A 14413-nucleotide genomic window follows, 5' to 3' on the forward strand; every position below is an offset into this window, starting at 1 on the left:
AGGCCATGACCGGGAGTCCCATAGGGTGGGGCACAATTGGCCCAGCGTCGTCCGGGTTAGGGGAAGGTTTGGCCCAGGGGGGCTTTACTTGGCTCCTTGCGCTCCAGCGACTCCTTGTGAATGGGGTTGACTCTCTGTGTCATATGGGGCAGTTTGTGGTTCATTGACCATGATGACTGTGACCGAGGCTTTGCATTCCAGTTATTCAGTAGTCATGACTGGTTGAGCTCTCTTTCTATGAAAGAGTAATCTCATCTCTGATTGGGTTAATTGTGTGTGTCCAGTCTGTACCTCGGCGTACAGACTGGACACTGCTGTGTTGTTTCCGTGGAGATGGGATGGGGATCAGTTGTTAGTGTCTGTGTGTGACGCAGGAGGTGGCCAGCCGTGAATGGAAGGATGGATATTGTATACGTCTTCTGCTGCTAAACCTCCTTATCTCATTCTCACACACACAAACACACACACACACAAATAAGTAATGCTATACACGCACTGACTCGATCCCCCTCCACACACACATGAATAGCCAAACTCCACCAACCATGAAAGCTGGTCAAACCTGAAAACGTAATAACTAAATCATCAAATTGTACAGTGGGGAGAACAAGTATTTGATACACTGCCGATTTTGCAGGTTTTCCTACTTACAAAGCATGTAGAGGTCTGTAATTTGTATCATAGGTACACTTCAACTGTGAGAGACAGAATCTAAAACAAAAATCCAGAAAATCACATTGTATGATTTTTAAATAATTCATTTGCATTTTATTGCATGACATAAGTATTTGATACATCAGAAAAGCAGAACTTAATATTTGGTACAGAAACCTTTGTTTGCAATTACAGAGATCATACGTTTCCTGTAGGTCTTGACCAGGTTTGCACACACTGCAGCAGGGATTTTGGCCCACTCCTCCATACAGACCTTCTCCAGATTCTTCAGGTTTTGGGGCTGTCGCTGGGCAATACGGACTTTCAGCTCCCTCCAAAGATGTTTTATTGGGTTCAGGTCTGGAGACTGGCTAGGCCACTCCAGGACCTTGAGATGCTTCTTACGGAGCCACTCCTTAGTTGCCCTGGCTGTGTGTTTCGGGTCGTTGTCATGCTGGAAGACCCAGCCATGACCCATCTTCAATGCTCTTACTGAGGGAAGGAGGTTGTTGGCCAAGATCTCGCGATACATGACCCCATCCATCCTCCCCTCAATACGGTGCAGTCGTCCTGTCCCCTTTGCAGAAAAGCATCCCCAAAGAATGATGTTTCCACCTCCATGCTTCACGGTTGGGATGGTGTTCTTGGGGTTGTACCCATCCTTCTTCTTCCAACAAACACGGCGAGTGGAGTTTAGACCAAAAAGCTCTATTTTTGTCTCATCAGACCACATGACCTTCTCCCATTCCTCCTCTGGATCATCCAGATGGTCATTGGCAAACTTCAGACGGGCCTGGACATGCGCTGGCTTGAGCAGGGGGACCTTGCGTGCGCTGCAGGATTTTAATCCATGACGGCGTAGTGTGTTACTAATGGTTTTCTTTGAGACTGTGGTCCCAGCTCTCTTCAGGTCATTGACCAGGTCCTGCCGTGTAGTTCTGGGCTGATCCCTCACCTTCCTCATGATCATTGATGCCCCACGAGGTGAGATCTTGCATGGAGCCCCAGACCGAGGGTGATTGACCATCATCTTGAACTTCTTCCATTTTCTAATAATTGCGCCAACAGTTGTTGCCTTCTCACCAAGCTGCTTGCCTATTGTCCTGTAGCCCATCCCAGCCTTGTGCAGGTCTACAATTTTATCCCTGATGTCCTTACACAGCTCTCTGGTCTTGGCCATTGTGGAGAGGTTGGAGTCTGTTTGATTGAGTGTGTGGACAGGTGTCTTTTATACAGGTAACGAGTTCAAACAGGTGCAGTTAATACAGGTAATGAGTGGAGAACAGGAGGGCTTCTTATAGAAAAACTAACAGGTCTGTGAGAGCCGGAATTCTTACTGGTTGGTAGGTGATCAAATACTTATGTCATGCAATAAAATGCTAATTAATTACTTAAAAATCATACAATGTGATTTTCTGGATTTTTGTTTTAGATTCCATCTCTCACAGTTAAAGTGTACCTATGATAAAAATGACAGACCTCTACATGCTTTGTAAGTAGGAAAACCTGCAAAATCGGCAGTGTATCAAATACTTGTTCTCCCCACTGTATGTACATCCAACTTTTGTTGGGGAGCTGTAACTTCAACAGTGAAGAGGCGACTCCGGGATGCTGACCTTCTAGGCAGAGTTGCAAAGAAAAAGCCATATCTCAGACTGGCCAATAAAAAGAAAAGATTAAGATGGGCAGTCTGAGATATGGCCTTTTCTTTGCAACTCTGCCTAGAAGGTCAGCATCCCGGAGTCGCCTCTTCACTGTTGACGTTGAGACTGGTGTTTTGCGGGTACTATTTAATGAAGCTGCCAGTTGAGGACCTGTGAGGTGCCTGTTTCTCAAACTAGACACTCTAATGTATTTGTCCTCTTGCTCAGTTGTGCACCGGGGCCTCCCACTCCTCTTTCTATTCTGGTTAGAGCCAGTTTGCGCTGTTCTGTGAAGGGAGTAGTACACAGCGTTGTACGAGATCTTCAGTTTCTTGGCAATTTCTCGCATGGAATAGCCTTCATTTCTCAGAACAAAAATAGACTGACGAGTTTCAGAAGAAAGTTCTTTGTTTCTGGACATTTTGAGCCTGTAATCGAACCCACATTTGCTGATGCTCCAGATACTCAACTAGTCTCAAGAAGGCCAGTTTTATTGCTTCTTTAATCAGCACAACAGTTTTCAGCTGTGCTAACATAATTGCAAAAGGGTTTTCTAATGATCAATTAGCCTTTTAAAATGATAAACTTGGATTAGCAAACACAACGTGCCATTGGAACACAGGACTGATGGATGCTGATAATGGGCCTCTGTACGCCTATGTAGATATTTCATTAAAAATCAGCCGTTTCCAGCTGCAATAGCCATTTACAACATAAAAAATGTCTACACTGTATTTCTGATCAATTTGATGTTATTTTAATGGACAAGAAAATGGCTTTTCTTTCGAAAACAAGGACATTTCTAAGTGACCCCAAACTTTTGAACGGTAGTGTACATTTCCCATGAAAAAGTCCTAATAAAAAAAGACACAGCACAATTTGACAGTTAAATTCAAATCTGAGCCCTGAGCCTCACGTCCCTCTGCAAACTGACAAGACTGCATTTTTCTTCCTCTGGCAGATGCTGGCTGTACTGGGAGATAAACAGCCTTATTTGGCGTGACCAGCGCTCCCAGTACAGCATACGGATGCTGAAATCACATACATAGATTGTACAAAACATTATGAACACCTGCTCTTTCCATGACATAGACTGACCAGGTGAATCCAGTTGAAAGCTATGATCCCTTATTGATGTCACTTGTTAAATCCACTTCAATCAGTGTAGATGAAGGGGAGGAGACAGGTTAAAGAAGGATTTTTAAGCCTTAAGACAATTGAGACATGGATTGTGTATGTGTGCCATTGAACGGGGTAGGTGTAACGGTTTGTGTCAAGAACTGCAACGCTGCTGGGTTTTTCACCCTCAACAGTTTCCCCTGTGTATCAAGAATGGTCCACGGAATAAATATTGTGTGGGTGAGCTAGACTCATATCCCTGAGCATGTGTTCCACATTTCCTCACTCTGAGTCAAACAGACCAAGAGATAAACATGTGCCCATTATAGCGCCACTGTGAGGTCAATATGAATGTTCTTGCATAAGTTGAGTCTTGGCAGAGTTTGCAAAATGTGGACCAAATGGTGTTACAATACGAATATCCTTGACTGATCTATATGCATTTATGTGCCAGAACACACCCAATTGAATGTTTATTGGTCAATAAATAACATGTTTTAGGTACTAGTGTGGAAAATATTCAGTTGAGAGAACTTTGCCCATAAAAGCCACATTTAAAGTTTCATGCAGATCGATCATTCGGTCCCAGAAGATTAGCGTTTTAAATGGCGGAATATCCATCATGGCGGACCTTATGGGTCCCTGAGGGAAATGTGTTCCTTGTGAGGAGAGGGAACTTTGTACAGAATTTCATGACTTTAGGTCAAATGGGCTGAGGGGCTTGACCTTTCAAAGTTTGCATTTGTAATCTCTTGTGATAGAGCCACCATCTGGCCAATCAGTGTAATTTTGTAAATGCCGGATCTCTATTGCAAGACGCATCATTCACCCAAGTTTCGTCAAAATAAGGCTAGTGCTGTCTGAGATATTGCATGTGACTAACGTACAAACGAACGCAGTAATGGATGGAAACAGATCCGGAAGTCCCCTCCCCAATTTCATTGTGTGGGACAATTCATTGAACACAAACACACATGGATATGATGTCGGCAGGTAGCCTAGCGGTTAGAGTGTTGGGCCGGTAACCGAAATCCTTGTGCCTACAAGGTAATAAATCTGTCAATGTGACCTTGAGCAAGGGACTTAACCCTAATTGTTCCAGTGTTGCCGTTGATAATGGCTGATGCTGGCCGTGACCCCACTCTCCAAGGGTGTCTCAAGGGGAGTTGGGATATGCAAAAAACACATTTCCAATTCACACTTGTACATGTGTGAAATAGGACAAATGTAAGCGCCCACCAAATTATTATTATTATTATTATTATTATTATTATTATTATCACACAAACACACACACACACACACACACACACACACACACAGGGCATAGCCTACTACAATACAGAATGTGTTGTTTCCTGTGGTTGTTGTTTTATTGCTTTTCATGATATACTCAATATGATCTCCTGAATAAATAAAAAAGGATAAATGAATAAATATGTTACCAAGTCTTTCCAAGAACCATATCATACATTTAGTCTTGCCACTATCTCAAAGTTCCTCTGCACCTCGCATTGATTGTACTCCATAAATGATGGGTTCTTGTTTAAGAGAAAACCCTTAATTCATGTGTCAAACTCATTCCGCGGAGGGCTGAGTGTCTTCGGGTTTTCGCTCCTGCGCTGTACTTGATTGATGAATTAAGGTCACTAATTAGTAAGTAACTCCCCTCACCTGGTTGTCTAGGTCTTAATTGAAAGGAAAACCCAAAAACCAGCAGACACTAGGCCAGGGGTGTCAAACGTCCGGCCCGTGGGCCGGATCAGGCCCGCAAACGGGTTTAATCCGGCCCGCGAGATGATTTTGTAAAGTATAAAAATTAGCTGCAATTTTTCAATAAAATAAACTGCTGTTCCAATTGCGTCCACTGGATGGCGCAATAGCAATTGTGTTAAGCAAGCAAACTGTTTATACCGGGGCAGAGCAAGTAGGTCAAGCAAGTGCAGCCAGTCCGGATGAGCTACTTTGTTTTGCCCACAATATTTATTACGGCTTCTATTTTTAACATTCTGTGCTTTGGCACCCTCATTGCCCCAATATGTCTCTGTCAAAAAAGAGAAAAGTGGACGCAGAGTGCAGAGTGTTCCAAGAAAAATGGTCATCCTCCTATTTATTCACGGAATTGAATGGGAAAGCTGTATGTTTGGTGTGTTCACAGCATGTTGCAGTGCTGAAAGAATATAACCTTCGTCGCCACTATGTGAGTCTTCATGCCGACAAATATGACAACTTTCAAAGACAGAGGAGAAGAGAGAAGGTGAATGAACTGTTGGCGGGTCTGAAGAAACAGCAGTCTGTGTTCACTCACAGCCGAGACATCAGTGACGCTGCAGTGAAAGCTAGCTACCTCATTGCTAATGAAATCGCAGTGGCTTCAAAACCATTTAGTGAGGGTGAATTTGTAAAAACATGCATGATGAAGGCAGCGGAGATTGTGTGCCCTGAAAAGCGTCAGGCTTTTGTAAATATCAGCCTGACAAGAAACACAGTTGCAGACAGGATTTCCGATCTTTCAGTGGATTTGGACAGCCAGTTGAAGCAAAAAGTAAAGTCATTTATTGCGTTTTCGGTTGCAATTGATGAAAGCACGGACATTACAGATGTTGCACAACTGGCCATTTTCATCCGCGGAGTTGATGACACATTGACCGTCACTGAGGAGTTCGTGGAGTTGGTGCCGATGACAGATACAACGACAGCAGCTGATATTTTCACTGCACTCGTCGGCGCGCTGGACAGGGTCGGAGTGGACTGGTCCCACGCTGTCAGCCTGGCTACAGATGGTGCACCCTCAATGATCGGGAAAAAAGCAGGCGTTGTGACAAAGTTCAGAGAGAAAGTGCAATCTGCAAATGGAGGACGTGATTTTTGGACTTTTCACTGTATTTTGCACCAGGAGACTTTGTGTTGCAAGTCATTAAAGATGGATAACGTCATGAAGGTGGTCATCCAAACTGTTAATTTCATCCGATCCAGAAGCCTGAATCACCGTCAGTTTTACAGCCTTCTCAGAGAGAAAGACCACATCTATGGCCTGCCATACCACACTGAGGTAAGATGGTTAAGCCGATGTGCTGTGCTGAGCCGTTTCTTTGATTTACGAGAAGAAATTGAACAGTTCATGGAAGAAAAGGGCAAACCAGTGTTAGAATTTCATTCCGCAGAATGGATGCAGGACCTTGCATTTATGGTGGATGTTACAGAGCACCTGAATAACTTGAACAAACAGCTGCAAGGGCGCAACGCAGTATTATGACAGCATACGTTCTTTCAAGTTGAAGCTGTCATTGTGGGAGACACAACTCGCCGGTGGTGATGCAGCTCACTTCCCCTGTCTGAAAAATGTGTGCGCGACCCAACATGTGGCAGACATGAAGAGGTTCAAAGATAAAATAACGGGACTGTTATGGGAGTTTGAGCAACGCTTTCAGATTTTTGGTGAACTGGAGAAAGACTTCAACGTTTTTTGCTCGCCATTCACCGTGAATCCCTCTGATCTGCCCGTCAGCATCCAACTTGAAATAATAGACTTGCAGTGTGACTCGGATTTGAAGGGCAAATTTGCCGCAACTGGCTTGGACACATTTTATCAGAATCTCTTGCCAGGTTACCCCAACTTGACAGCTCTCGCTGCAAAACTGTTGTGCATATTTGGAACCACATATCTTTGTGAGCAAGTTTTCTCTGTAATGAGCATAAATAAAAACAAATCTGCGCTCAAGGCTCACGCACAAGCACTTGAATCACATCCTGAAGTTGGCTGCCACTCAGGATGTGACACCTGATATTGATGCGCTGGTGAAAGCTAAAAGATGCCAGGTATCAGGAGTCAAATAAACTATGCAACCCCACTTAAAGTGCTGCATGAGACACCCTGATATAGTTCTGTGATCTGTGATATACTTCTGTGAATCACTGAGGCATTGTGTGTTTGTGTGTTCTTTGTCCTCAGAACTTTCAAATAACTTGAGGTGTTTTATGATTAATAGTGATGTTGTGCTTTTGGACACACTGTCCTCAGGCTCCAGCTTTATGTTAATATGTTTTTATGTTGATGTGCTATTGTTTTTAATTGATTTTATTTTATTTGTATATTTAACCTATTCTTGACTCTTTATTATTTTAATTTTTTTCACCTTTATTTAACCAGGTAAGCCAGTTGAGAACAAGTTCTCATTTACAACTGCGACCTGGCCAAGATAAAGCAAAGCAGTGCGATAAAAACAACAACACAGAGTTACATATGGGGTAAAACAAAACCAAGTCAAAAATACAACAGAAAATATATATACAGTGTGTGCAAATGTAGCAAGTTATGGAGGTAAGGCAATAAATAGGCTATAGTGCAAAATAATTACAATTAGTATTAACACTGGAATGATAGATGTGCAAGAGATGATGTGCAAATAGAGATACTGGGGTGCAAATGAGCAAAATAAATAACAATATAGGGATGAGGTAGTTGGGCGGGCTAATTTCAGATGGGCTGTGTACAGGTGCAGTGATCGGTAAGGTGCTCTGACAACTGATGCTTAAAGTTAGTGAGGGAGATAAGTGTCTCCAGCTTCAGAGATTTTTGCAATTTGTTCCAGTCATTGGCAGCAGAGAACTGGAAGGAATGGCGGCCAAAGGAGGTGTTGGCTTTGGGGATGACCAGTGAGATATACCTGCTGGAGCGCGTACTACGGGTGGGTGTTGCTATGGTGACCAATGAGCTAAGATAAGGCGGGGATTTGCCTAGCAGTGATTTATAGATGGCCTGGAGCCAGTGGGTTTGGCGACGAATATGTAGTGAGGACCAGCCAACAAGAGCGTACAGGTCACAGTGGTGGGTAGTATATGGGGCTTTGGAGACAAAAAGGATGGCACTGTGATAGACTACATCCAATTTGCTGAGTAGAGTGTTGGAGGCTATTTTGTAAATGACATCGCCGAAGTCAAGGATCGGTAGGATAGTCAGTTTTACGAGGGCATGTTTGGCAGCATGAGTGAAGGAGGCTTTGTTGCGAAATAGGAAACCGATTCTAGATTTAACTTTGGATTGGAGATTCTTAATGTGAGTCTGGAAGGAGAGTTTACAGTCTAACCAGACACCTAGGTATTTGTAGTTGTCCACATACTCTAGGTCAGACCCGTCGAGAGTAGTGATTCTAGTCGGATGGGCGGGTGCCAGCAGCGTTCGATTGAAGAGCATGCATTTAGTTTTACTAGTGTTTAAGAGCAGTTGGAGGCTACTGAAGGAGTGTTGTATGGCATTGAAGCTCGTTTGGAGGTTTGTTAACACAGTGTCCAATGACTCTGTGGTTCTTGCACTTGTTTGGGGAACAGGATTTCATTATTTTTATCAAAATTTCTGCCTGAGAAATGACGCCCTGATATAGTTCTGTTATCTATGAATCACTGAGGCATTGTGTGTTTGTGTGTTCTTTTTCTTTAGAATTTTCAAATAAACTTGAGGTGTTTTATGATTAATAGTGATGTTGTGCTTGTACTATTTTGGACACACTGTCCTCAGGCTCCAGCTTTATGTTTTATGTTGATCGTATTAAAACAAAGAAAACAATCTGAAGTTGTTGTTTTTAAGTTATATATACCATGATTTTACCGGTCCGGCCCACTTGGGAATAGATTTTCCTCCATCTGGCCCCTGAGCTAAAATGAGTTTGACACCCCTGCACTAGGCCCTCCATGGAATGAGTTTGACACCCCTGACCTAAATTGATTCCTTTCTGTGACAAGAAGCCTCTTGTCACAGAAATGGCGCCGGAGAAGATGGCTGCCGTTTTACAGTCCTCTAACCAATTGTACTATTATGTGTGTTTTTCCGCGTTATTTGTAATTTATTTTGTACATAATGTTTCTGCCATCATCTCTTATAACCAAAAAGAGCTTCTGGATATCAGGACAGCGATTACTCACCTCGTATTGGACGAAGATTTTTTCTTCAACGAGGCGGCGGCAAAGGATATCCTACAGACACCTGATAAGGCCCAAATCCCCGTCATTCGCATGAGGAAGAGACAGAGATATCGTGGACGTAGGTCGGGGTGCCTTGTAAGGATCCGACGGCGAGCGAGTAAACTGCCTCTCCCATCAATCCTATTAGCCAATCTTTAATCATTTGAGAATAAATTGGATGACCTAAGATTACGGTTATCCTACCAACGGGACATTAAAAACTGTAATATCTTATGTAGTTTAGTGGTTAAGAGCGTTGTGCCAGTAACCGAAAGGTCGCTGGTTCTAATCCCCGAGCCGACTAGGTGAAAAATCTGTCGATGTGCCCTTGAGCAAGGCACTTAACCCTAATTGCTCATGTAAGTCGCTCTGGATAAGAGCGTCTGCTAAATGGCTAAAAAAATTTTTTTTTTTAAATAATAATTATAATAATGTTTCACCGAGTCGTGGCTGAACAACGACATGGACAACATACAGCTAGCGGGCTATACGCTACATCGGCAGGATAGAACGGCTGACTCCGGTAAGACAAGGGGTGGCGGTCTGTGTATATTTGTAAACAACAGCTGGTGCACAAAATCAAATTCTAAGGAAGTCTCAAGGTTTTGCTCGCCTGAGGTAGAGTATCTTATGATAAGCTGTAGACCACACTATTTACCAAGAGAGTTTTCATCTATATTTTTCATAGCTGTCTATTTACCACCACAAACCAATGCTGGCATTAAGATTGCACTGAATGAGCTGTATAAGGCCATAAGTCAACAGGAAAACGCTCATCCAGAGGCAGCGCTCCTAGTGGCCGGGGACTTTAATGCAGGGAAACTTAAATCCGTTCTACCTCATTTCTACCAGCATGTTAAATGTGCAACCAGAGGAAAAAAAACTCTAGACCACCTTTACTCCACACACAGAGACGCATACAAAGCTCTCCCTCGCCCTCCATTTGGCAAATCTGACCATAACTCTATCCTCCTGATTCCTGCTTATAAGCAAAAACTAAAGCAGGAAGCACCAGTGACTCGGTTAATAAAAAAGTGGTCAGATGACGCAGATGCTAAGCTACAGGACTGTTTTGCTAGCACAGACTGGAACATGTTCCGGGATTCTTCAGATAGCATAGAGGAGTACACCACATCAGTCACTGGCTTCATCAATAAGTGCATCGATGATGTTGTCCCCACAGTGACCGTACGTACATACCCCAACCAGAAGCCATGGATTACAGGAAACATCCGCACTGAGCTAAAGGGTAGAGCTGCCGCTTTCAAGGAGCGGGACTCTAACCCGGACGCTTATAAGAAATCCCGCTATGCCCTCCGACGAACCATCAAACAGGCAAAGAGTCAATACAGGACTAAGATTGAATCGTACTACACCGGCTCTGACGCTCGTCGGATGTGGCAGGGCTTGAAAACTATTACAGACTACAAAGGGAAGCACAGCCGCGAGCTGCCCAGTGACACAAGACTTCCAGACGAGCTAAACCACTTCTATGCTCGCTCGAGGCAAGCAACACTGAAGCATGCATGAGAGCACCAGCTGTTCCGGATGACTATGTGATCACGCTCTCCGTAGCCGATGTGAGTAAGACTTTTAAGCAGGTCAACATTCACAAGGCCGCAGGGCCAGACGGATTACCAGGACGTGTACTCCGAGCATGTGCTGACCAACTGGCAAGTGTCTTCACTGACATTTTCAACATGTCCCTGACTGAGTCTGTAATACCAACATGTTTTAAGCAGACCACCATAGTCCCCGTGCCCAAGGACACTAAGATAACCTGTCTAAATGACTACCGACCCGTAGCACTGACGTCTGTAGCCATGAAGTGCTTTGAAAGGCTGGTCATGGCTCACATCAACAACATTATCCCAGAAACCCTAGACCCACTCCAATTTCCATACCGCCCCAACAGATCCACAGATGATGCAATCTCTATTGCACTACACACTGCCCTTTCCCACCTGGACAAGAGGAACACCTACTTGAGAATGCTATTCATTGACTACAGCTCAGCATTCAACACCATAGTGCCCTCAAAGCTCATCACTAAGCTAAGGATCCTGGGACTAAACACCTCCCTCTGCAACTGGATCCTGGACTTCCTGACGGGCCTCCCCCAGGTGGTAAGGGTAGGTAACAACACATCTGCCACACTGATCCTCAACACGGGGGCCCCTCAGGGTTGCGTGCTCAGTCCCCTCCTGTACTCCCTGTTCACCCATGACTGCATGGCCAGGCACGACTCCAACACCATCATTAAGTTTGCCGACGACACAACAGTGGTAGGCCTGATCACCGACAACGATGAGACAGCCTATAGGGAGGAGGTCAGAGACTTGGCCGTGTGGTGCCAGGATAACAACCTCTCCCTCAACGTGACCAAGACAAAGGAGATGATTGTGGACTACAGGAAAAAAAAGAGGACTGAGCACGCCCCCATTCTCATCGACGGGGCTGTAGTGGAACAGGTTGAGAGCTTCAAGTTCCTTGGTGTCCACATCACCAACAAACTATCATGGTCCAAACACACCAAGACAGTCGTGAAGAGGGCACGACAAAGCCTATTCCCCCTCAGGAGACTGAAAAGATTTGGCATGGGTCCTCAGATCCTCAAAAAATTCTACAGCTGCACCATCGAGAGCATCCTGACTGGTTGCATCACCGCCTGGTATGGCAACTGCTTGGCCTCCGACCGCAAGGCACTACAAAGGGTAGTGCGTACTGCCCAGTACATCACTGGGGCCAAGCTTCCTGCCATCCAGGACCTCTATACCAGGCGGTGTCAGAGGAAGGCCCTCAAAATTGTCAAAGACTCCAGCCACCCTAGTCATAGACTGTTCTCTCTGCTACCGCACGGCAAGCGGTACCGGAGTGCCAAGTCTAGGTCCAAAAGACTTCTCAACAGCTTCTACCCCCAAGCCATAAGACTCCTGAACAGCTAATCATGGCCAGACTATTTGCACTGCCCCCCACCCCCCACCCCCCCACCCCATCTTTTTACGCTGCTGCTACTCTGTTAATTGTTTATGCATAGTCACTTTAACTCTACCCACATGTACATATTACTTCAACTACCTCAACTAGCCGGTGCCCCCGCACATTGACTCTGCACCGGTACCCCCCTGTATATATAGCCTCCCTACTGTTATTTTATTTTTCTTATGCTCTTTTTTTCTCAACACTTTTTTGTTGTTTTTTTCTACTTTTTTATTTAAAATAAATGCACTGTTGGTTAAGGGCTGTAAGTAAGCATTTCACTGTAATGTCTGCACCTGTTGTATTCGGCGCATGTGGCCAATAAAATTTGATTTGATTTGATAACTCCCATCACAGGAATGTTCTGACTTTTTTTTATACCCATGGGACATGGAGCCTGTGATGTATAGTAACAGTAGACAACCAAGTACATTCTGATTTATTTTCATACTCTAATCTTCTGCACTTGACCTGGCATTACATATAACCTTTTTATACTGAACAAAAATATAAACGCAACATGCAACAATTTCTAAGATTTTACTGAGTTACAGTTCATATAAGGAAATCTGTCAATTGAAATAAATTTATTAGACCTTAATCTATGGACTTCACATGACTGGGCTGGGTGGGCAGGCGCAGTCAATCCGAATGTGTTTTCCCCCACAAAAGGGCTTTATTACAAACAGAAATACTCCTCCACCCGCCCTCAGAAGCACCCCCACACCCGCCCTCAGACAATCCCGCAGGTGAAGAAGCCGGATGTGGAGGGCAGGCGTGGTTACACGTGGTCTGCGGTTGTGAGGCCGGTTGCCAAATTATTTTAAATGATGTTAGAGGCAGATTATGGTAGAGAAATTAACATTCAATTCTCTGGGAACAGCTCTGGTGGACATTCCTGCAGTCAGCATGCCAATTGCACGCTCCCTCAAAACTTGAGACATCTGTGGCATTGTGTTGTGTGACAAAACTACACATTTTAGAGTGGCCTTTTATTGTCCCCAGCACAAGGTGCACCTGTGTAATAATCATGCTGTTTAATCAGCTTCTTGATATGCCACACCTGTCAGGTGGATGGATTATATTGACAAAGGAGAAATGCTCACTAACAGGGATGTAAAGACATTTGTGCACACAATTTGAGAGAAATAAGCTTTTTATTCGTATGGAAAATGTATGTGATTTTTTATTTCAGCTCACGAAACATGGGATCAACACTTTACACTTTGTGTTTATATTTTTGTCCAGGTAATCCTGTTTGTCTGTTTCCTTCCGTTTGGTGCATAATGAATACAACCCTGGTGCTGTAGAGGTAGCCGTTACAAGTGTGAACAGGATCCACCTTTCCAACATGGCTGGTATCCAGGGGTCATTGGCTGTTGTTGATCACTGCTGTCATTCCCTCAATCAAGCATCAAGCCAGGATTCCTTTGTCATGACAAGTCAGCTCAGAGCACTGTGTGAAAACCTGTGTCAGGAAAATGGCAACACAGTGTCTATCGATCAGAGACAGGGGCTGAAATATCACCGCACAAAACCCTTGAGGCGGGGAGGGACAACCTTGGAGCTTTATGGGTGATAAGAAGGTCCCTGGTGGCCACAGGGGACATAGTCTCCTCCACAACCATATCCATGGACTGAAATAGCTACTTCAGGGATGCTGGTGTCAGATCATCTACCTCTACCGTTGTGCCCTTGATCAAGACACTTAACCCCAAAAATAGCTTTCTATCTACGGACGCTGCACCGCAGCTAACTCTCCTCCTCTTGAAGACAAATTCCTTTCTAACCAAACAGACAAACTACTGTATCTCATTCTAATCTACTCCCTCTCTGCCTCCCCAGGCGTTTGGCCAGGCCTACTCCAATCAGCGTAAGGTGGCGGAGGATGGCGAGAGCAATGAGGAGTCGCTGCTGCAGGAGTCGGCGTCTAAGGAAGCCTTCTACATGGGCCGGCTGTTGGAGCTGCAGACGGATCTGAAGCTGAGCCGCTCGGTGGCGTCCAACGCATCCAACGAGAGCGAAAGGCTCAACGCCGTGCTTCAGGAGCACAAAGAGGT

The 14413-nt window shown here is 44.6% G+C and overlaps 1 protein-coding gene across 5 annotated transcripts in view; it reads left to right on the forward strand.

The window, feature by feature from the left end:
* The window catches only part of LOC121532292 (protein bicaudal D homolog 1-like), a 105844-nt gene that overhangs the window by 61733 nt on the left and 29698 nt on the right, over window positions 1-14413 (forward strand). For 4 of the 5 annotated variants that reach the window (XM_041838150.2, XM_041838151.2, XM_041838148.2 and 1 more), the window contains one exon: window positions 14199-14411. The exons of the other annotated variant lie outside the window; for it this stretch is intronic. In XM_041838150.2, the coding sequence (XP_041694084.1) occupies window positions 14199-14411 (213 nt within the window). The remainder of the gene's footprint in view (window positions 1-14198; window positions 14412-14413) is intronic. 5 annotated transcript variants of the gene reach the window in all.

This window comes from Coregonus clupeaformis, chromosome 19 (genome assembly GCF_020615455.1).
Source record: "Coregonus clupeaformis isolate EN_2021a chromosome 19, ASM2061545v1, whole genome shotgun sequence".
Taxonomy (NCBI): Eukaryota; Metazoa; Chordata; class Actinopteri; order Salmoniformes; family Salmonidae; genus Coregonus; species Coregonus clupeaformis.